Source organism: Zalophus californianus, chromosome 4, assembly GCF_009762305.2.
Source record: "Zalophus californianus isolate mZalCal1 chromosome 4, mZalCal1.pri.v2, whole genome shotgun sequence".
Classification (NCBI taxonomy): domain Eukaryota; kingdom Metazoa; phylum Chordata; class Mammalia; order Carnivora; family Otariidae; genus Zalophus; species Zalophus californianus.
In genome coordinates, this window is record NC_045598.1 from 55,970,066 (window position 1) to 55,995,487 (window position 25,422).

General features: G+C 39.9%; 1 protein-coding gene across 1 annotated transcript in view; it reads right to left on the reverse strand.

Annotated features, from left to right (window-relative positions):
• WLS (Wnt ligand secretion mediator) overlaps nucleotides 1-25,422 on the reverse strand; it is a 97,509-nt gene that overhangs the window by 44,335 nt on the left and 27,752 nt on the right. Inside the window, 1 exon segment of the mRNA XM_035727317.1 lies at nucleotides 11,824-12,096. Within this exon segment, the coding sequence (XP_035583210.1) occupies nucleotides 11,824-12,096 (273 nt within the window).

Below are 25,422 nucleotides of genomic sequence, written 5' to 3' on the forward strand. Positions count from 1 at the left end.
GAGTAAGTCATTTATGTATCCTCTCATTAATGACTGAATTTGGATCCACTAAGGTCCTTCTAGTTCCAACATTCCACAAATGTAGAAATCCTAACACACCACCAACTACCAAACTGCCTTCTGCACTTGAGGCACTGTGGCAAAAACAAAGAACAATAAAACAATCCCTGCCCTCAGGGCACTTGTAATGACCTTAGTGACAAGGGATAAAAACTTCAGTCTGACTAATATACGAGTTAAACCACACCAAATACAAAAACACCAGAGTACAGAGCAGTACTTGAGAAAAACACTGTCCTAACTGGAAAAGGACAATAGTATATTTCAATAATGGTTTCTCTCCCCCTCCCCAAGCCCCACCCCCCAAAAAATATCTTTGTGCTGCCAGCAGGAAAAGCCAACTACCAGAAGGGATTCCATCTGTTTCACGGGAAAGCTTTGTTTCTGACAAGTTTCGTAAAGGAAAAAGTAGGCTAGAACAAGCTTTTTATTTCCAACCCACCTTTTCTTCATTCCCATGAATGAGGAGGGGATACAAATGAAGGCAGGCAGCCAGGGAGAAAAATAATATGGCTGGTGGTTCCTGACCTCTTGGATTCCTGCCGTCAGAGAAGCCCGAGAGGCAACATTTAATTGTGGAAAAACCAGCCTTGCTCTTCTCTTATCTTTTTCCTCTGTGACTTAAACCCACAATTACTGGCAACCCCTAGATTCCGAGTCACTCAGCTGGTGGTGGCAGCGATGGCTGTGTCTGTAGCTGAAAAGCAAAAGGGGAGTCAGATTTTACCTGCCTCGGAAGGCAGCCTTGCACGAACAGCCCTAACCCAGCTTTACGACTTCTCCCATTAAAAAGTTCACAGATGCCCTCCCGTCGGGAATACCACCATGCGAGAAGTCCAAATGGGAAAAAAAAAAAAAAAAAAAAAAGAAATGCAGTTTCCAGCTGCTGTATAATACAAAGGACAAGCTATGAGTCTCGAATCCTGAAATCCACATTTTATTTCAGCACTAGAGACGCGATTTTTCAATTTCTTTTCTTAAGGATCAGACTCCAAATTTCTTTGCCTGGCCATCACGGCAACTCACCAACAGCCCCCTTTAAGTCTTTCAGGAGCTTATCTTCTTTCTCTAATAGGAATTCTTCTGCAGCCTAACAAATGGGCTCACTGTCCTTCACATACCACGTGTTCTTTCACAGCATTTCACAGTGGGAAAATAAGGATCTTAGTCCTTTCTCACCGGCAAACCAGGTGACACTGGAGAAGTCACTTCACTTCCACAATTTCAGTCTGCAGAGCTTCAAAAGGTTGTGTCCCAGATACTTCTACATTCATCTTAAATTATTATCCTATCCCAAAACATTTTAATTTACATGCTAACGTGTTTACAGTCAAATGTCATTAAACCATGCCCAGTGGGCATATTCTCCCAAGGATGCTGAAAATTTTCCACATCTTCTATTTTACGGTGTTCACCAATTGCTTAAGTGCTGAACAATACGTAACTTGAAGCTCATGGGGTCTATCTAGATCATGAAGTTGGAGCTCTTACCTTGAGATTCACAAACCTCTGAATCCCATAGATAACTTTTGGGGATTCAGTTGAAGAACTATGAATACAAAACACGTGAATGGGACCTATGCACAATTTTCTCCCAAGGTCAAGGTCTCTGATCCAAAGTTAAGAAACGCTGCCCTGAAGTAATGAAAGGCCTATGGCCAGCAACCACCCAGGTCCTTGTTTTGCACACTCAGCCTTGCTGTGCTTCTTTCTGGTCTTCTACGTTCTCTCCAGAACTCACACTCCTCCTCTCTGCTCAAGTCCAAGAATAATAATAACTCACCTTTACTGAGCATTTACCATGTACCAAGCACTTACTGTGAAAAAGCCACAAGTATTATTCTAGTTTCATCCTTAAAATAATCCTATAAGGATGGCACTACAATTACCTCTATTTTGTACATGAAGAAAATGAAGTACAAGGAAGTTCATCAACTTAACCAAAGGTGTCACGAAATTTAGCCCAAACACTTTGGTTTCCCTGAACAAAATACAGCTACTCTTGGACTGTTCCTTTGCCATCATATATTAGATAGTCACAGATTTCAACATCTCCCGGAAGATTCCACCCTTCAAGACTCAATTAAAAAAATTACCTTTTCTACTATAGTTAATCATTTCCCCTTCTTTGTTCTGGGGCACTTAACACTGAACACATCGGGGTAATTTTTTGTTTCTTTCTCTCTGAACACATTGGTGTAATTTTTTGTTTCTTTCTCTCTGGACTAGACTGTGAGCTCCTAATTAATTATTATGAGTACATCTTGAGTATTTAAAAAGCCTGGGGCTATGCTAAGTATGGAGACAAAAAGATGAACAAGATACAGCCCCTGCTCTCAAAATTCTGTCTTGCAGGATAGAGAGAAGTAAACAAAGAAGGGCCATGAGGTTTTTTGAAATTGTAGTATAAAGGACAAGGACTTAAAGTACAAAAAATGCCAGCACATAGTAGAAGCCCAATAAATGACCACTGAATGAATAAAGGAAGTTGGGAAGAGGACCTCAGAAGCTGGACTGTTGAATTAAAAGATCCACCTTCCCTTTATGAAAACTCTTTGAGGTTATTTATACACTGACTCACCTAAAAACTGCTTCCTGTGTTGGTGTCTATGATACATTTTTTAATGTCAGGCTAAAAATATACTTCCAGTACACCAACCCTGTCTGCCTACCCAAGGACTAGAAATGAACACAAGGTAAACACATAACAAAAGAAAATACTAGAAAACTCACTCATGTCAACACTAAGTTCACCCACTAACAACGGGGCATCTTCTAAAATGGTTCATACTTGAGGATCTGTGAAGTCACCTATTTACAAAGCTGAAGGGATGGATAGTCATAAGATTTTTATAAAGCCAAAGAATCTGAAGTGAGTCATGGACTCTCAGCAAAAGATAGGACCTCAGGGGTTATCTGGTATAATTTCCTACTCAGAATAGCTCCATAGCACTACAGCTAGATTCAGGAGTACAGTGCCGTGACCCCACCCCGAGATCACTTTTGCCTATAACCCCTCTATTTCTCAGCTATGAGACTCTAGACAAGCCATTTAACCTCTCTGGTCATCAATTTCCTCTCTCTGCCAGGGGGACCTGTTGAGATGATCAGATGAAATAAAAGCAAAGTCTTAATCAGAGATTATTTGAATCCCGATTTTACACAAGCGAGAATCCGACTGCTCTCCTTGGGTGAAGGGCCCATCCTAATCCAATCAGCTGTGGCTGGAGACCTGAGCTTGTGACCAGTGGCCCACTCAGCAGGCACAATGGAAGCTCACAGTCTGAGGGAGGGCAAATAGGCAAGTTCTGCGAGAATATGGCATGAAGCCAAAGCAAATGGCTGGCAACAAAGACAACGGTCAGCGTCTCTGGTACGAGAGTACTTTGTAAAGAAAAGGCCACCCAACATAAGCTATCACTGTGGTCATCATTATGATTGTCTCCACCCCAACCAGCTTTTGCTCGATAACTACCAGTGACAGGCTGCTTCATACTTGAAGAGACAACTCCAACTATGTGACAGCACCTTTTTTTTTAAGATGTTGAATTTAAATATTTTCAATCCTTACCTTTAATCTTAGTATATGTGCTGCCAAAGCGAGCACAATCCTTACCTTTAATCTTGCTTGTTAGGTTAGGGCTGGGCTTTCCTTATGGCCATAATATGAATAACAGGTAAGGCAGGAAAGATACGTTCACTGGACAATTATTTTAGGAAATAGAAAAATTTAAAAATTAGAACCTCCTCTTGCTTTAAAGAATTACTACTACCTCTCCAACCAAATTAGCACTAACTTACCAAAGCAAAAGAGGAACTGGAACCATTTCTAGCATCAGTGTGTATACAATAGGTAGATATTAAGGGAAATTTTTCCCCCCAAACGAAGAGTCCCTGGCACTTTTGCAAGTTGAATTCGGCTTTAACAGAGGGGTTTCCTTCTCCCATCTAACTTATTTTTGCTTTGAAAAGCATAATCCAGAAAACAGTTTTTCTTCACGTTTTCTTACATTAACCAAAATAAAGATAGGATTCTTAGTAAAATAACCTCACATTAGCTATGTGATGACTGACTAGCATTTAAACACTGACAGGAATACCCCAAGTTAGAAGAGGAGGTAAAAACAAACAAACAAACAAACCTAAAACCACCTTATATATAGTGGGGGTGCCATCAAAGAATCTGCCGCTGCGAGCTACTTTGCTATTCACATTCTTCATTGATGTCACCAGGATTTATTTTAGTAACCAGGATATACTTGTTATGGATGCAAAGAGAATCTCCTCGTTTATATTCTAAACTCAGAGCAGGAAATCAGACACGTGGGTGATCTGCAGCTGTAGCACTATAAACAGATTCTAGACTGCACTACATTCCCTGAACTACAGATTGGGAGATTTAAAAGAGAAAAATAGAAAATACACCATTTTAGAAAGACCAGTGCCACTTCTGTCCAAAAAGGTTTGGGCGCTGGTTGGGAGAAGGCTCCCTGGCCTTCATATAGTAGTGTTCTTGTTGCCACTTACCACCCACCTACCTACGCGGTTAATGTACAACGAAGAGATCCTGCTTTGTCTAGGGCGAGCCGTGCTACAGTGGGCTAGGATCGCAAGGTAGAAGTTTCTTCATCCAGGAAATTAAAGGATTAGCCCCTTTAACACTTTGGGATCAAGTAGCCAATTTGAAAACTTGACAAAAGCCACAAACCCTCTTCCTCCAAAAATACATACAATAAATACGACTGAAATTTTATATAGAATACCAGGGGGATTGCCTGGCCCTTGAAATTGGAAAATCCACCCATAGGCCTCTCCTCGCTGAAGATTACTAGACTAGCAGCACTCTAAAGTTCCTTCCGGGGCTCAAAGTCTGTAATCACACAGTTGATGTTTAATAACAGTTACTGCAAGTTATTTAAACCATAGATGAGTGGTTTGTTATGACTAGAGACTGACCTAATACGATCTCCTTTCCATTGTTAAATTGACCCATAAGCCAATGGATGACTGGAAGGACGTAGGGGGGACTGGATATACCAAACTATAAACATTAGTTTAAAAAATTGTAGGAAGGTTTTAGAGGAGCCCAACTCTTTCTAGGCTGTATTTCTTTATTTGGATATATAATGTAACACAAAACCTTTGCGCCAGATAATGGAGATCCAGAGAGTTTTATAGTGATGTTGTTCAAGCACCGAGCTTACCAATAATCACACCCAAATAAAGCAAAGCCAAAGGTTCCCATTTTCCTGCCAATATAAACTTGTTCACAATGGTTAATTCCAGAGTTGTGCCTGAAGAGTCCCTCAAAGGGAAAGATAATCCATAAATGAAAGCAAACAAACATGATGTCCCTAATCTCCACCATCCTGGGTTAATCAACAAAATACGGTCTTCTCCTGTGATTTTAGTTTCTTTCTAACCCAAGTCAGTAGGTAAGACTGATTCATATTAGAAAATTCTAGGTTCTCGCCTGGGTTTGAAGGGAGCACATGACTCCAAGAAAGCAGACTGGCCATATAAGCCCATCTCAAATATTGACAACCTACCTATCTTTTACCCACCTCTGCAAACCTTACCAAATTTAAGTCTCCTGGATCTTTCTGGTGTATTTTGAGCTTTTTCAGTTTATCTTTTTCGGGGAGGTGAGGGGAGAGGGCAGAGGGAAAATGTGAGGTCATTTCTACTCATATTGACTCCGATTAAGGTAGATAAAGAAATTGAAAAGATAACTTCCAAAATACTCGTGACACCAGCCTGTAATAAAAACTATCCAATCAGGGGCAGGTGGTGCAGTTGGTTAAGCCTTGGACTCTGGGGCTTGGGTGGTAATCTCAGGGTCTTGAGATCAAGACCAGCGACAAGCCCCATATCGGGCTCCACGCTGGGCAAAGAGTCTACTTAGGACTCTCTCTCTTCCCTCTGCCTCTCCCCCACCGCCCCCTCAAGTAAATAAAAAAATCTTAAAGGAAAAAAAAAAACAATCTGATCAGAAATGTTTCTTATAAACAGAGACTGTAACATAGTCATGACTCAAAGGTCTCTTTTGAAAGGAATGGGAGAGTAGAATTAGATTTCTTCTTAGTAGTTGCTACAACATATTTTGTTAAAAAGGACTCTCTGATAAAGCATGGAAATCTAGCCGCATGAATAGCATTGTACCAATTAGCTGGTGTAGTTTCATGGCATAAGGTGTCCTCTCCCCCATTAAGCTCTCTTTGTGGACTCTTCCCAAAGAGGCATCTGAAAACAGAATTAAGAACCACGACTCTTGCTAATGGCCAAGAATAAGTTCACAGACTTTCTTCCTTCTGTAAATTCATCCCTAATCATTTTAGATAACATAACTGTTTGTTTGTTTGTTTGTTTTTACAGTTAACAGACTGTTCTTTTATCCTAATTGTCTTCATGTGATATACAAATGGAAGAGCACCATCACTCTGTAAAAAGTTAGGCAGGACTCTCAGCTATGGAACTTGAGAACGGGGTAATGTTATCATTCTAATTTTTTTTTTACTAGAAATATGTTTTACAGGAATATCTTCAGTTTGATAGAAGAAAAATCACTTGTCAGTTATAGAAATAATTCCATCATTTCATGTAGTCATTTGCAGTAATGAAACAAGCAAGTAAGACTTAATACTCGATCCTATCGTACAGCACAAGGCTCAAGGCAAAACATAATGACTTCATTACCTAAGAAAAGAATAGACAGGCTGGCTTTTCCTACCCCACAGCATTTTCCAATATTTTTTCAGCCTAAGGAATTTTTAAACCCCTTAAAATTCTAGATTTACTACTCAACACAGATCAATCCATCTTTAGGCTTTCGGCCAATGAATCTCAGTGCTTCTATTTCAACAGCCTGTAGATCTGAAAGCTGGGTAGAGACATGTCAAAAAAAAAAAAAAAACTTCCTTTGATCTCTGCACCCAGGTTCCTCAAAAGAAGCCCCATGGAGAGTCTGAGGTTATGCTAAGTATGTGACTTGCAGTTGTAATCAGTAGAGTGACACTTCTTTTTACAAGTAGGCACCATCTTAGCCAATCCAAACCTGTCTCTCACAAATACATACATAAATTGAGTGACTGATAATACACTTTAAAACGAATGAGGTATACCCACTTTGGAGGATATTTTCAAATAACAGAATTTGGTGTCACAGAAAAATCAAAGCCATTTTTCCCAATGATTAACTATATATCCAGATGCCAGATGTTTCAGCTAACTTTTCTCTGACACCCTTTTCAGGGTACTCACACTCCCCTCCATTTCCTCTTTGTAGTAAAAACTGAAGTCCTACGTCCCTTACAACTCTACAGAAGCACCATGTTTGTGCCCTGACAAACAGGTTAATTTCAAGCCTTTGAAATATTCAGGAAGAAGTTAGCACTGACCCAATCACAGATTTTGACAGACAGGTCTGCTAGGAATTGGTCATTGCTATTCACCAAAAGGTCAATTACTCCTGCTTCCAAGCATCTCTAAGTCTCTAGATTCCCTTCAATGGGCTTCCCCTCCCCAGCTCCGACAGCTTATATTGTTTTAAAACTGTCACCGCTTCAAAGTTCAACTGGCTACTTTTTATACTTATCACTGAAAGACAATTGTAGGTTTTTAAATGTTTATGTTTAAAAGGTGAAAAGTAGGGGGTTCTGTTTAAAACTGCTTTTTCAAACGAGGATTACCTTTTTGTTGTTTTTTTTTGCATAACTCACATGGAATATCTTCTTTGTCAATAATTCGATATAATATACCCAATCTCTAACTACTTTTGTTACTATGAATTTCCCTCTAATGTCACCATTTCCCCCGTAAAGGTATCAATCTGATGAAATCTTGGAATGATTAAGTAATGACAAGCTTTTAAAGAGTCAGTCAATGATTTCTACTTTCTGAGGGTTTGTCAAGATCTCAAATTCTAGCTAAAACCTGTATCACCTTAAATGGAAAAGTTTAAAAAGAATATACATTTAACACCAAATGACTAAAAGTCATTTAAAATACATAGTTCTTAGGTTATTTTATCTGCTCAAAGACCCTTCAAAGGTAGGTGAAAACTCTGGCCATATTTATATTTGTCTTGGAAATCCCAACATTAATTTCATAGTCCAAACTGTAAAATCTCTTCTCATTATCTGAGATCTGGAACTCATTGCACAGACTGCCTGAGAAAGTTTAAAGAAAAAATAGAATTGGTCCTGACTTTTCCTCACATTTGAGGTAATACCATTACAGCTGAATCTTTGATAAACAGGGAGTCATCCACATATAATAGGATCTTCTTCACTACATTCCTGATCCCTTTTCTCCTGTCCTACCTAATGCTGCCAGAAAGGCATCCAAACTAATGGTAAAATATAAAAAGTAGACAGAAGTCCCATGTGTTCTTAACATAAGGATCAGAGGAAAACAGATCTACAGTGTCTGATAAATATTATTATAATTAAAAATATCTCTATGAGCAAAGACATACCATGACATACCACCACTATTTAATTTAATGGATGCTTTCCTGAGTGTCCATTAACAAAGGTATAGAGAATAAATTTTAAGAAAAAAAATATTCCCACAAACCTAACACGTAACCTTCTCACATTAAAGTGAACAGCTCCCACCCATGGCTACTGCCCCCAAAAAGTATTTTTTGACCTGGTTTTCTTGATGGCTTTATGATGTCAGTTATCTTATACATTCACTGAAGGAACCGTTAGTTGTCTATCTTAATTTTTTAGTGTGCCCCTATTAGGTATGGGCTCTCACGTTACAAGAAATTTAAGAATTTTTTAAGATAAGAATCTTTAATACAATCTTTTTTTCTAGATGATGACAAAATATATTTTGGAGGCAGAATACATACTTGAGAGAGAAAAAACATAAGACACGGTCAAATTCATTTACATATAGAAATGTTTTAGTTATAGCCTCACCAATGAAGGCATTCTTAATGATTAGAATTAATATTTGCTGGGAAGTAGGGGCGTCTGGTGGCTTAGTCATTTGGGCATCTGCCTTCAGCTGAGGTTGTGATCCTGGGGTCCTGGGATCGAGCCCCACATTGGGCTCCCTGCTCGGTGGGAAGCCGGCTTCTCCCTCTCCCTCCCCACCCTTGTGTGCACGCAGGCGCGCGCTCTCTCTCTAATAAATAAAATCTTTACAAAATATATTTGGTGGGAGGTAATTCATGTAATAAGTTAAAATATGTAATAGGTTCTGACCACCAAATAAGATGTGCTGTGTGTGTGTCAGAGGCAGGGGTCCCCACATATCCAACAATTCTCAGACACCAGCAGGGTGTCCTACGACATAACTCAATTCTGACACTATCTACCTGGGGATGGTGTCTAATACCCCAGGTTAAGGTCTCCGTCCCACAGGGTGCCCTCCACTGTAGATGCCAATCTCAAGCCCAGGGTGTTACCTGTACTTCTGACCAACTGGCTAGCAAATGAGAGGTTCCCGCAAGCCCCCACTTGGGTTTAATTTGCTAGAGCAGTTCAAAGAATGCAGAAAATCCATTTACTCACTAGATTGCCGATTTATGACAAAGGATATGAACAGACAGCCAGGTAAGAGATACATGGGACACAGTCCCTAGTGAAATGCCTTCTTACCTCAGAGTTTGGGGCCTGGCAGGGTGGCATAAGGAAGCATTCTGGTTTCCCAACCTGGTAGCTCTCTGAACTCCATTCCTTTGGGGTTTTTATGGAGGTTTCATTATAGACACACAACTGATCAAATCATTGGCTACTGGTGACTGAGTCGACCTCCAGCCCCTCTCCCCTCCCTGAAAATCAGGAGTGGAACTGAAAGTGCCAGCCCTCTATTCATGGTTGGCTCCCCTGGCAACCAGCCCCCACCCTTAGGTGCTTTCCAAAAGTCACCTCATTAACATAAGCCCAGTAGTGGTGGAAAGGGGCTTGTTATGAACAAGGCACCCATTTCACCTTTATGGCTTCTGATGCTTTCTCAGGAACTGAGGACAAGAGACCAAATATTATAACAAAAGAGGCTCCTATTGTTCTTATGACTCAGGAAATTTCAGGGATTTGGGGAACTGTGAGCCAAAGACCAAATACATATGAGAAATAGGTTTTGGTGATCTGGATGACCAACTATCTATTTCTTATACATCACAGTATCACAACATTGCCTATCCCCCTCATTGCAGCACATACCTTTCTTTCCTTTCTGTTTCCCAAACATTGTCTTTCCCAACTCCTTAAAAGGACATGTTTTGTTCAGTCTTATATCCCCAGTACTTTGTGTTTAAAATACGACTGGGACATACTAAAGTTTGAATGAGAAAATGAATAAACGTGTTGTGCAACCAATGAAGATGACAACAGGTAAAAGAATGTGGACATGAGAAATGCGAAATACCACCGGAGACTTTGGGCTGTTGTGCAAATCTGGACCTTTCTATCAGCCATTCCTTCCATCTAGAATGCTCTTCTATTTGTCCCCACCCTCACCCCCAACTTCTCGTCAGGGTTTTCACTCTTTAACACTCACTTTAAATATCTATTTGCTCAGCTCTAGACACACACACACACACACACACACACACACACACACACACACACACGGCAGTCTTCCCTTACCATGTTCTAAAACCTTTTCTTTGTGTTTCCACAGCCTCCTGCACATACTTTGGTTGCAGCCCCTAGCACCTCATACTGACATGATCGTTTATTTGCCCATCATTGCACTTGACTGTAAGCCCCTTAGAGGACAGTGTCTTCCCCTGTATCCATATGTCTAGCCATCAGCACGGTGCCTGGCAGTAGTAGGCCCTCCAAAACAGTTTAAAATAACGGGTAAGAGACTGAATGAATGGAGGGGGCTCCCCATTCTGGAAATTATCTCAGCATATCTATTTGTTCCCGGTAAGATGTCCACCAAGCACATATACTGGCAACTCCTAAACAAAACAAATTTAATGATTATATATGGAGATTATTGCTGATACAGGAAAATTAGAATTAGAAAAAGTGCTTTAATCCAAGGATAGGCCCCAGGCAGAGAGGTCTCCAATACACTTCTTTCTCTTTCCATCTCACCCCTGATCCTGTGTCAGTAAAAAACGTTTTCTTCTCAACCTAAGGTTCCCTATACTGTTCTCAGATGCCACATATAAATCTCCTCCTTATGAAATGTTTCTATGTCCCATGCCCTCAGAATCTTGAGCCACAAGTGAGTAAGCTACAAAAAACAAAAACAAAACAAAACAAAAAAAACCAACCCTGGTTTTATGGGAAAATGAGTGCTCATGAGCTGGCATTCCCATTTTGACAGGGATCTTTACTAAAACAATGGCTTTTCTCAAAGCCTAGTGGGAAAAGACATTTTGAAACATGGGTCCTTTCAGAAATCCTCAAGTCACTCTGCTGGGGTGAGCTCCATCCTAACACTACAAAGGTGATAAAGCCTGGTGGTGAGGGCAAGGCTCTGAAGCCAGGCTGCCTGGGTTTGAATCCCAGCGCTTCCACTCTCTCACCTCTGACTGTGAACAACCTCACGGGGGCCCAAGGTTTCTATCCGGAGAATGAAATAGTAAGACCTACCTCACTAAATTGCTAGGAGTAGGAAATGGGTTAGTACAAGTAGGAAACTCAGAAAAGGGCCTATTCCAAGTAGTAAGTAGTTGGTAATTTTCCGTTCTTAATAGTCTCATTTTACTGTTACTAGAACTGGCTCTGAGAGAACCAGAAGAGAGAAAGTGTCCAAGGTAGGAAAGGAGTGAGAAGAAAGAACACTTACTGATTTGGTTGTTCAGCTTGAAAGCGATGTCCAGCTGCAGGATAAACAGCATGAATTGGAACCAAGGACTCATCTCCATGGAGGGAAGGGGGATGTGGACCGAAAACACAATGTCATTGGCTTCAATTTCCCTTGGGATTGCTTCCTCGATGTCTCGGATCTTGTCACACTGGTTGGGTCCCCAGGGCATTAGCCATTTTGTCTTGTGATGGTTTTTACGGACATCCACACATTTCACCGACATGTAGGACACCGCCGTCGTGGGGCCCGGGGCTGAAAAGAAAAGGTTTTTCTTTTTTAGAAAAATCATCCACCGAAGTGCTCATTTTGGGGCTAACATTTGCCTCCAATGTTCATACTGCCTTCTCTAATTGGGATCAGTAATCCCTGGGGATCCCCTAAATCCGGGTGAGGATTCTTCAGTGACCTCCACAGGTGTCATAAAGCATCTCCACGAGTCTTCCCATTAGGTTTTCAATCACTGTCATTTTCATTGAAAGAATACGTTTGTAACCACTTTGGTTCAGTGACTTCCTTACTCCAAACAAAGGTCACAAAAATCAACCGTGCTTCCGTTCCCACCTGCCTGAGGGCGTGGAGGGCTCCGGGACTTCACAGAGCACAGTTTCTGAAGTCAGATGACCTGCGTCTGAAGCCTGGTTGAACAACGGACTGCCAGTTCATCTTGGGTAAATTGGTGAAATCTCGTAGTTTCAGGACCCTCATCTGAGAAACAAGATGGTTAGTTTCTAAGACTGGCCAAGACAGTTGGTTTCTAAGATTCTCCTTAGTTCTAACACTGCATTTGATGGAGAGAAAGAACTACGTTGACCTCAGGCCCTCACTTAGTGTGGTAACTGTCAGAGGTGGGGACAGAAGCAGACTATACCGCAGAGGTATCCAATCCATGCATTTGATCTGTGTACTTCAAAAGCGATCATCACATTTGAACTATACAACATTAAAAAAAAAAAAAAACACCATTTTGTGATTATAAAACGGTTACAGGATTATAAAAGAAAATCTGCAAAATACAGAAATTTTAAAGTTCAAAACAACATAAACCCAAAATCCCACTAGAGGGAAGTAACCACTGTTGGAAAAACATCAAACTACTATCTTTTCTATGAGCGTGTAATTAGATAAAAATTTACAAACGAATTACATTATAGAACTTTAAAACACACACTTAATATTAACATATATTTCTATAAAATAGGACCACACCATGTGTAGTTTTATAGCTTCTTTTTTTTTATTCACGTAAAGAACCAGAGTAGCCAATGGTGAGTCCCACCAACTCTGGAGCCAACCTGCTTCTGTCACCAATAACCCACACTAAGAAGGGTGGGTGAATTTGGGTGAATTATTAAACCTATCAGTGTATTAATTTTATCATTTCTTAAATGGCAATAATAATAGTATATACCTCTGCGAGTCAGTGTATACATTAAACAAGTGAACATGAAAAGTACAAAACAGGGGCACCTGGGTGGCTCAGTAGGTTAAGCATCTGACTCTTGATTTCAGCTCAGGTTATGATTTCAGGGTCATGAGATCAAGCTCAGTGTGGGGCTCTGCATTAGGCATGGAGCCTGCTTAAAATTCTCTCTCCTTCTTCCTCTGCCCCTCCTCCCTCCCACGCTCTCTCTAAAAAAAAAAGTGCAAAATATTAGCTATTATAAATATTTTCTATATAATTAAAATTTTTCAACTAGTGTTTACAAAATTATCAGTCACAGGTTATATCAAATTTAATCTACCTAACCTAATCCCTCCCCCCTCAGCTTGTAAAGGTTGTCTATAAAAAAGAACAATTCTTTGCCTAATATTTTTTGCTAGTAATTTATCTTAACTTTTCCATCTGCTGTCTAAATTTGTTTACAGCATATTTAAATGTAGAGAAGTTCCAGATTTTATAGAATATCTCTTTACCTGGGGTGCCTGGGTGGCTCAGTCAGTTAAGTGTCTGACTCTGGCTCAGGTCATGACCTCAGAGTCCTGGGATCAGCCCTGCATCTGGCTCCGTGCTCAGCAGGGAATCTGTTTCTCTCTTTGCTCCTCCCCAACTCATGCTGGCCCCTGGGTGTGCTCGCGCTCTCTCTCAAACAAATAAATAAAATCACTGGGGTGTCTGGGTGGCTCAGTCGGTTAAGCAGCAGCCTTTGGCTCAGGTCATGATCTCAGGTCCTAGGATGGAATCCTGTATCAGGCTCCCTGGTCAGCGGGGAGTCTGAACTCATGTGCGCGCTCTCTCTCTCTCAAATAAATAAAAATAAAATATTTAAAAAATAAATAATAGGGGTACTTGGGTGGCTCAGATGGTTAAGCATCTACCTTCGGCTCAGGTCATGATGGGATCGAGCCCCACGGGTTCCTGGCTCAGCAGGGAGTTTCCTTCTCCCTCTCCCTCTGCCTCTCCCCCTGCTCATGCTCTCTTTCTCTGTATCTCTCGGTCTCAAATGAATAAATAAAGTCTTTAAAAAATTTTTTTAAAAATAAAATCTTTTAAAAAAAGAATATCTCTTTAGTTTTATGTCTTCCCCATGCTTCTTTGCTTAGACCTTCTTTACCTCCAAATTCAATAAACAGCCACCTTTATTAATTTTGTTATTTTTTTTTTTACTATTTCACGTTTTAAAATATTTAAACAGTTGATACATCTGAAATTTGTTGTGATGTAAAAGATGAATTGAGGTCCCAAGTTTTATTTTTTCTAAATATTTAAATTATTCTTTACTGAACAGACTCTCTTTTCTTGTTGATTTATGACATCACCTTTATCTTATGTATACCTATAGATGGTTCTGGACAACCTGCTCTATTTCATGTATTGGACTGTCACTTCATGGCTTAATACAACACTGTTTTGAATCCTATAAGTTGATGGTTTGTATCAATATCTGACAGAGTAAATCGCCTCCCCTAATCCATTTCAAATTTATCCTTTTTATCCTTTTGCTGGGATTTTATTGAAATTACATTAAATCTACAAATGAATGTGGACAGAATTGGCATCCTTTCCCAAAAATTTAGTTTTCCTATCCAAGAACAGTGGTTGCTTCTCCATTAACTGGAGTCCATTTTTCTATCTCTTTGAAAATTTTTGCAGCTTTCTTCATATGGGTCCTGCTAGTACTTTTAAAACTATTTTTTTGTTTTTATATTTATAATATATATCTCTGAAAATGAGCAGGGAAAGGAAAACAGTATATATTATGATGGTTTAAATATGTTTAATTCTGTACATGTTAACTGGCATACTGTGATTTCACACGTTTTATGAACAGAAATCATTTCTTATGTAATAGAGATCAGGTAACAACTAGAGAAATACAAAAAGCAGAGAAAAGTCACTTAGGAAGCAAAAGTGTGGGGATGCCTGGCTGGCTCAGTCAGTGGAGTGTGCAACTCTTGATCCTGGGGTTGTGAGTTCAAGTCCCATGGTGGGAGTATAGAGTTTACTTAAAAAAATAAAATCTTAAAAGAAAAGGGGGGGGAGGCAGAAGTTTTTTTGCCCTGCTTCTAATGCTCAAATACATATTTTTCCTATCCCTAAATATCTCTCCTAATGGTAAATTTTTAGTAAAGTGTTATGTTTGCAGTAAGTTGCAGCAATGTCTACTCAAACGTACCAGAAAACACAGCACGACTAAACTTTAGCTTAAAAGTCCTTCAGTGCACCACAGAATCACCACTAATCCAGGCAAGGGAGTTTTTCTTTAAAACTCAAAACTGTATCACAAAGACATTTTACACCTAATCCACCTAAAATCAGGCATCTGGGTTATTAGAAATATGAATCAATTAAACTTTGGTTATCCTGACTTAGCCAAATAGCCCCCCCTGACATTAGAAAAACCAAACGGTACATTTAAACTGAACCCTTTTTAATGTGGCTGAAGAAATAAACAGGGAGACAAAACTCATGAATTCTATTTTTGGCTAACATACTCAAACTGACTATTTGCTGCAGAAAATAGTTACTACATTCTAAAACTTCGATTCTTCTAAAATGAACCTAACCTTTTTTCATTTCTTTTCTTCCCCTCCCCACTTTTGAAAAACAAGTCTCTCCTTCCTTAGACCAAAATGAAAAATAACTAGCTGAGTTCCTCAGCTAAGCTCCAAAACCACATTCCAAACTTAATAACAGAGAAGCTGAACACTTTACGGGCACAAAGGCTGCATTTTTAATGGACACAGTGAACGCCTGCCTTTGTAGCAGCCTGAATTATTTTCATTCTTTCATTAGCCTAGTGTATCTTGCATAAAGAAAAAAAATCCCAGGAATACTAATATTTTCATAAATCTCATGGCAGTGAACTTGGAGAAGACTCAAGTGCATCTCAAGCTGTATTATGGGAATCACAAATATTTTTCTTCACTTGAATAAATTAGTCCTCTAGTCTCTAATCTCAGAAACCTTTTGCATAACTTAAAAACCTAAAGGTAATTCAACATTTTCAATTTTTCCAGTAGTGCTCAAAAGGCAAAACACATTTTTTTTTGAGAAAGTAAATCAACATTCTGATATTCAAACATGGACAGTTAATGTTTTCCCAATAATATATTTACAACTTAAGAGAACTTCCTACACCAGTTAAAAGCAAATTCCCAGATGTTTCTTTAAGTAGAGAGCCTATCAAAGTAAACTAAAAACATAGCTTACAGCTAGTAGAAAGGGTTTTCACTAGCTATAGCCAAAACTGTGAGTATATGGATCACAAAACAGTGTCTAAAATTTAAAGAACATTTGATTTCTATCTTTAAATTAAAAAAAAAAAGAAGTATGAGGGATTTTACTCTAAGAGGAAAGAATAAAATGGAAAATGTCGCAATGTTTACCTGCAACCTTTGAAGACACCACAATCAACTAACTAACAGGTATATGTCCTGAAGGCCCTACTTGGTCACTAGCATGGTTCTAGGGATTAATAGAGTTTGTATATTTAAGAAGGGACTGGATGGATTCAGGTCAACAAACTGAGTCATGTTTGCTCAGGTGAAAGCTAAAAATAACCACTCCTCAGTATTCCTAGGATAGTAACGCAATATCACCCAGCTGCCTCAGCACACATTTTAAGTGTCCCCTCTACCTACCCATAGCATTTAATCAGGGGGAAAAAATGGGCCAAAAGCTACTTCAACATCAGTACAATTTAGTAGTCAGAGCAATCTGGCCAAAAATGAATTTGCCCAGGCACTGCAGATTGGTTAACTTATGGTAGGTTAAGACAGCATTCAGACCATGCACAGAAGTCATAAAACCATGAGCTATTCATTGAAAGCTCTGACCTGTTTTGAGTTCAGTTCTCTTTACTGTGTCAAACATAGGCCGTTTTCCCCTTCCTTACCTGTACTTCAACTGCCAGTATTTTTGGCCTCTGCCTCTCCCACTACAGTACAGGAATTGTGAAATGTGATACTGTATGACATTTAATTTTTAAGGGTTATGAAATCAATTAAGACTTCTAATTCAAGGTGGTGAAAAACTGCCCAAACACCTCTTGATGCCTCTTTGAAAATCAGTGGCTCCTCAATGACATACATTACAAAGGTTCATACTACATTCACCAAATGTGTCTTGAGTACCTACTATGCACTGGCAATGTTAGGTGCTACAGTGAACCCAACAGACATCAGCCATCCAGCCAGGTGGGATGCACAAATAATGGGGGGAACCAGGCAATAAATCATAATTACAGTAAAAAGTAATTATAATTGTGGATGCTACATTTACCCTGACATTACCTGAGAAAGGGCAACAGAAAGATATTTGGGAGGTAAGAGACATGAATTCACTAGAATGAGGTAAAAATTCCAGTCATCATTACAACATAACCTTGAGTAAAAATGTAAGTGAACAATGACTAAACCTGTACTCCTTTTGGAACAATATTGACTCCAGTCAGCTTCCTGTTATAGCATCTCAAATGGCTGTCCAGTTTACAAATTACCAGCTAGCCAACCACTACCACTATCATGCTCAAAGTTGAGTCAACATCAAATCATTAGCCCTTACTCTCTCCAGAACCTGTAATTAAAGAGTTGGAAAGAGATACAAGACTTAGTTGCCTCCTAGAAAAGTTAAAATAAAATTAAAACAACATGCTGACATGACACATGGTCTCTGTTTAAGCCAACGCAGACTATTTCTTTCTTTGCTTTATTACAAGTGAAGAAGCTTCCTTTAGCAATCATCTAGGACTATCACTATTATGCAGGCATCGGGCTAACTAAAGATAGAGACAAATGACAGTCCCAGACCCCAGGTTGCTCACAGTCGAGTGTGGGAGGTGGAGAAGTTGGCAGAGAAGTACATCCTGATTGAAACTTGCTCGGACAGAGGTTTGTGGGGGACGCACCAGCTGTAACAGAGGCCTGTTGCGGGGTGGGGGGTGGGCCCTGCTTCAGCAGGCCTGGACTTAACCTCCAAAGACAGCAGGTGCTGGTTAGCCAGGGGAAAAGGGGGACGCCAAGTGAGGAAGACGCTGAAGAAGAGCAGGTGCTAGACTGCAGGCTATCTAGAACATCATGAATTCTGCAGATGTCTGCATTTGAGTATTAAAATTTACAAAGAGCTCATCTGAGAGTTGAAAATGCAGCACCACCCTAACTTTGTTTGCTTGCTCTAACCAGTGGCATCGCTCTACTAGGTGCCTTGACTTCAGCTCCCCACGGCCTCTGCTCCATTCTGCAAAGCAGTGGAAGGAAGAATAATAAAGAGATCCATCAGTAACAAAGAAATTGTATTTAGGGGGAATCTTTTCTTCCAAGATGCCCATCTCTGTCCTGCAGGCAGCCACAAGTCCAGACATGAACTCTGCTGGAAGGAGGAGCAAGAGGGTGGTGGGGAGGAAATGGCAAAGTTCTGGCTCCTATTTTGGCAACTGGGCCTCCGAGGAGCCTTTGAAGTCTAGATCACCTAATCTAGAGGAGGAATGTCTTCCTGCAATAAAGACGGTATTTTTTTTAAGATTATATTTATTTATTTGACAGAGAGAGAGAGTACACGCAGGGGGGTGCAGCAGGCAGAGGGAGAGGGAGAAGCAGGCTCCCCGCTGAGCAACATGGCGGGGCGGGCGGGGGGGGGGGGGGGGGCTCGATCCCAGGACCCTGAGATCATGACCTGAGCTGAAGGCAGACGCTTAACTAACCGAGCCGCCCAGTGCCCCAACAAAGATGATATTTCAAGATTAATCTGCTTTGGGCTACAAGGGGAAGGAATGTGCAGAACAGACCAGTTAAAAGGCTATCATGCTTACAAACACAAAAAATCAGAAACCCTCAATTTGAAAAAGTCATGATTTTAAGTAAAAATGATCAAACATTTTGGAAATCTTTAGAGAATTCTGCTTTCACCAGATATGAAAACAAAACTATTCGCCCTGACTTAACAACATACAGACAACTGCTAACAAATTCTTTCCTCTAGTGACTCAAGGAAGAGGTTGCTCTAACTCCTGAAATCTAGCGTCAGTTAAAAATCAGCTGTCATGATTTCTGCACCTGTAAAAATGCAAATGCTTGATTTACTTATTTTTTTTAATAATGTCATTTATTTTCTACCTCATTCCTAAAAGATTCTGAGTTACTAGGAAGTAGATATTAGTCTTTATTTAAAAAAAATAAAAGAATTGAGGCTGATTTACAAAGACAGGATTACTGTTGGGTGGGGGTGGGGGTGGGGGGCAGGCACTAAAAACAACTTGGCCGAGGTCCACATTTACAAAAGGAGAGAACAAAAAGCAGTAGCTGAATAACGTGAGCCCCCACAACAGTCACATGAGCTACTTTTCATTTTGTAACATAGACAGACCGTAGACAAAACTTCCACTGCCTCACAATGAATGGGATTTATAATTCATTCAAGATTATATACGCAAATCGGTTCTAAGCTTTTTCTTCTGAACATCTATGTTTGTCTTAATGAGAACTTATAGGAAAGGTACTGGGCATTCAGGGCCTTGGAGAACTCCAGGGTTTGTTCACTATTTTTTGATGCTCCTCGGGGAGGGGAGGAGCCAAGGAGGGGAAAAGGAACATAGGTGGCAGAAACCAAGAAGACCAGATGAACTTCTGATATTTATACAACTACAGTTTTCATTCAAAGCGCCCCCCTCCCCGGAAGCACTTATTTAACATAAAAGAAACTTCAGCTAAATTTAGAAATTAGCTTTTAAACGTGTTCAATTGAGTTCCCTCAAAGATTCTGCCTCCTTTCTCAAGCTCAAAAACCTCCTGCTTTATTTCTCATTAAAAGGAAATGTGTGGTATATACTGTACAGATGAAGTAGCCAGATCATGTTATCTGCATTGTAAGGGAGGGGTTACACCGCTAGCAATTCCTTGAGCCAATTCTGCTTATGGTTCCCTCCAGGTCAGTTCCTAAAAAGATTTCTTCGTGTCTGCTATTGCAGGTATCCAAGTTGTAGAATGTCCCAGTAGAATGACCGCTTCAAAATTTTCAGCTAAAGAAAGTGTAAATACTTGTGTTAAACTGACTTAGGGCTTCGGAATTAACTGACTCAGTGCTTCGGAATTAACTGACTCAGTCTGTTAATTCCTTTCCTGAAATTGCTCGGAAGTTAGAACGGTCAGACATTCACTCCACTTCTGCCACTGACTTTGAAAATGAAATTCTCCTATACTTCAACCATACCAATTAAATCTCACTAGATTACTAAGCGAAATATTATGTCACAATTCCATCTCAATTACTGGGGGACTGAAAATGGGTCTGCAGGGCCACGACCTGGAGAAATTATTTTCTGAATTACCCTAGCTATGCCCTAGTGCATGTAACAGGGTATGCTGAGTGAAATGTAATTCATTCTTGCCAGTTAATTTTCAGTAAGTAGTTAATTATGCTAACATCTGTTCCAGAAAAGCTAAATTTTTAAACACAGCAGAACATTCCTCTACACTAAACTACCACCACCAAAACACACAAAAACACACACACACACATGCACACCACACAGCAGCATTGAATGCAAAGTAATTTGTACGGTACACACAAAAGTCAAACACTTATTTAAAAATAGTTCCCTACAACACAAACTCATGGATAAATGACACAGACATTTTGACGACGGCAAAGTCTCACAAATTGTAGCAAACACTTGCGTAATTCATTCTGATAAAAAATATTGAAAAATATTATATGTTTTCATCTTAGGCTGATGAGAATTTTAAATGCTTGGCCTGCAACCTCAATTGTTTTGGAGCCAAAGATGTAACAGCTTTGAAGAATAGAAGAATTACTCTATATTTGTCAGAATCTACGCGGCAAGCAAGCAGCACCACTTGGCTTCCATTACTTGCCTGGCTTGGATCCCGTGGAAATGAGGAGCATTGGAACCAAGAGGAAAAAAATTAGAGTGCTTTGGGACACAGAGCCAAACTCTTACATAGTATCTGAAATGCTGTGGTAAACATGAAATTACTTTAGGCTCAAGATTGGTGCTATTTTGGGTTTTTTTTTTTTTAAATCTCTTTGAAAAAATAATAAAATGCACATAAAGGGCCCTGCACAAAAGGGCACATGAAATCTACTGACCATTAGATGGGCTATTTGTGGGAGAAATCCCAAATCCTGAATTCAGATTAAAAAACTGACCCTCACTTTTAACATCCAACAGCAAAGAGAGACTAAATCCGGAAGCTCAACGTTAAGTACGTTAAATTACTAATTCTAACCTCTACCACTGAAAAATGCCTGCAACTAATGTTTTTCCATCACTCTAGAAATATTCAAAACAGTAAAAATTAAATGCACATGAAGTAAACACAAAAGACCTCCACAGAAAAACCAAATGGCTCATCTGTTGATGCTATTGCTCATTGCTCGGCAAACCCAGTCATCTGGGCTAAAATTTTGAGTTTGTGCCAGTGCTTCAAAATCAGCCACCTTTTAGCCAAAAGCCTGTGGAAGGTAGCCAAGACCACCTATGGAAAGTGAATTATAGCATCTTATAATTTACTACCTTGGCTATGATCTCATAAACCCAGCATGGAGGGTGAACCAGCTCTTGTGTGGGAAATCTCTCAGAGGTTGGGAGGGGGGGTGGGGGGGGCTCCCAAGTAGGAGTGACAAAAAGGTGGGCAACTGGCCCTACTTCAAGAGCAAGTTCGCCACCAGCACACTTTTGTTTTAAAATTTTAGGGTTAGGAAAGCCCCCAATAAACACTGAAGGAGAAACAGCTGCTTTGTTCTGAAATACCTGTTACACTCTATAAAATTTCACATATTTGCTATCTATAATTTATAAATTACAAATATTCTACTTTTGTCAATACTGTCGGTGTTAATAATAAACACAAATAGTAACTAATATGTGGATTGTGCATTACATTTTATAAAGCACTTTCACGTACTTGGATCATCTAATCCTCACAGGAAACAGGTCAGTCATGATAATGACCCCCACTGCACATGGGAAGACTGGTGGATTTCATCCCACCAGCAAGCAGCAGAGCTAGGACTAAAACCACCATCTGACTTCAAATCTAGTGCTCCTTCCAATATACCACACTGCCTCTCAATTGCTCGTTTATTATTAGCTCACCCTATTTATTAGCTCTCTCAAATTACCTGAGAGGTAATGTGTAGGGCAAAGAGATGGATGAGAAAGACTGAATGGGGCCATCGGGCACTTGCTGAAGCTCCACGGACAAGACACTACCCAGTGCTGGACTGGGCACCATACAAAGGGAACCATCGGGATAGCTTATCTGGGCAACTCAGTTGGCCACAGAGTATCTCCACAGAGTTCCTTAAAGGGATGGTGGGATAACATGCTGCCAAAAATACCACTGAACTCACTGGAAACTAATGGCTACACTCCCATAATTCACTGGGGTTCAAATTCTGGGCTGGAATGTCAGCCTAGGAAAAATCCAACTCAGAAACACAAGATAGAGCTGCCATGGATGAGTCTATGACACATCTCGTAGGCAGAATAAGGGCCAAGGATACAAGTTAGAAGCTGGCTAACTTCAGAGAAACCTAACACAGAATTCGCTGGCAATTCGGGTAAGCCAACAATGGCACAATCTGACTCAGGGACGGGTGAGTCCCCCATCCATGGAAACATTCAGGAGGTAACCAAATAGATAAAAGCCTGAACTAAGTAAGGTTTTCTCAGTGACAGCAAAATGATAAAGTCTCCTATTCACACATGTGAAATATTAGGGAATGGAGACTGTAAGACCCAATAAAAAGCTTCATGCAATTTACTAATTTTTCTCTATATTCTTACCCATTTCAGAAAAATAGACAAATCAATTAAAGGAACAGAATATGGGGCATGCCAAAGGGTCATAGTACAAGCTGAGGCTAAGGTCAAGCAAGACTTGTTAACAGCTTTATCTGGAATTTCACAAACGCCAGGAATAATCACATCCCTGTCCCTGAATACTCAGAGAAAAGGTAAGACCTTAGAACTTCTGAATTCCCTAAAATTGGAGGCAAAGAGGTAAATTTTAAGGGAGACCTAAATTTTAACAGTCACACTCTTAGGAATTGTTGGGTTTTTTTAAAACACACTAAAATAACAAAATTAAGTAAAATCACTACATAACTATTAAATATTTTAATATTTTCATCAGTTCTAGGTTCTGGCTCAAGTGCCACCTCCTTTGTTTAATTTGTTAAATGCTTAGAATGTGCCAGCATCTGAGGCCTTCACCAATTTCCCTTCAGTAACAAATGATCCTTACTTCCTCAGATGCCAAGATCACCTGGCCTATGTCTTTACTATAGCATTCCACTTTATTTGCAAACATAGCTCCTGAGAGGAAAGACCACATCTTATTCTTCCTTACGGCACCAAGCATAGAGATTTAAACATGCACATTCTCCAAATCTGAATTAAAGAGTCTTTATGTCCTAATAAACACATTAACATTACATTATGCTAATTTAGGGGTGCCTGGCTGGCTCAGTCAGTAGAGCCTGCAACTCTTGATCTCTGGGTTGTGAGTTCGAGCCCCAACTGGGTTGTAGAGATTATTTTAAAACAAAATCTTTAAAAAATAAACAAATAATAAATTATGTTGATTTACCTAACAAGCTTTTATCAAACACCTAAGAGGCATCATTTAAAAAATGCCATAGGGAATTAGATCCATGGCCTGCCTATATGAAAGTACAATTAAGACTGGCATTCTGAGAGTTCGGGAAGCAGCCATGGCTGTCTTCCATGATGCCAACCTCCCAATGCTACTCCTGTTCCCCTGTTCATGTCCACTTAGGATGGTTCCTCCAGATCTGTGTCAACCTACATATAAAATAAATACTGAATTTTGAAGACCAAAATGAACTTTTCCTGGAGCACCTGGCTGGCTCAGTCAGAAGAGCGTGCAACTCTTGATCTCAGGGTCTGGCTCTCAGGGTCGTGTTGGGTGTAAACATTACTTAAAAAAATAAACTTTAAACAAACAAACAACAACAAAAACAAAATGAACTTTTTCTAAACTGAAATACTATCATCCCAATCCACAGGAAAGAAAGTAAATTTACACATCAAAAGAATGTATATGAGACACACAACAGGCAAGCAAAAACATGGTAATTTCTGAAAAATGTCTCCCAAAGGGATTGTAGCCAATATTAAAATTGTGGGAGCATGTTTAGGAAACTTTTCTGGAAATTGAGCATATTTTCTGGAAATCGAGGTTCTCAAAAGTAGGACTTATAGTTATTTATCCCGTTCAAGCACTGCCCTAAGGAGATCAAGGCCCACATGCTAGAAAGAAAACAGGAGACAAAATGAAGTAAGATATTCACACTTTAGCTTTAAATGCATATAATTCACAGCTGCCTATTTGAAGATTTTATACCAAAATCTATATTGTTAATAACACAGAGTGGGAAAATTCAGGCCATTTTGTTAATATCCTCCAATCAAGTCCTACCAGAGAGAAGAACAAACACCCCCCTTCTAAAGACATCAAATCCTACTTTTGAGGTCAAATCTACAAAACAGGCTCAGACAGAAATTTGGGCAAAGGAACCTTCAGCTGGACGTACGGTCTATTTACCCAGGTGCTCTCAAGGTGTTTTTCTCTCTGGTCCAATGAATTATGTATGAAAGTTCCCAAAGAACTAGCAGTGAAAGGCGGTGGAAGACCTGGCACGAAGGAACTGTGGAGCACCAGATGGGCACCAGAAGTCTTGAGATGACACACAGAACTTCTGAATGGGGAGAGGTAGATGCAACTGTGACAGGAAGGAAGTGCTATTTAGGAGGAAGAATTTGCAGACCCTCTCAATTCGATTCGTGTGGGATGTGAGTGAGAAAGAGAAGTCAAGGATGATCCCAAGTTTCTTGCATGGGCAGCAAAGGGATGGCAGCATCATTTGCTAGGGAGGGGAGTCAAGGGAAAGTAAGTCATATCACAGGTCAGATATACAGAAGCTGCGCTGCTTGGTAAAGAAAGGAGCTCAGTTTGGAGGGGGGCCGAGAGGGAGAGGTTACAGATAAAAAGGTCAAATACGTGAATGATGAAGATTTGGAAGAGGTTCGATTTATTCTAGGTAGTCCCAATGTTGCAAGTTCTAAGGGAGGAAATCTGAGATCAGTAAAATCT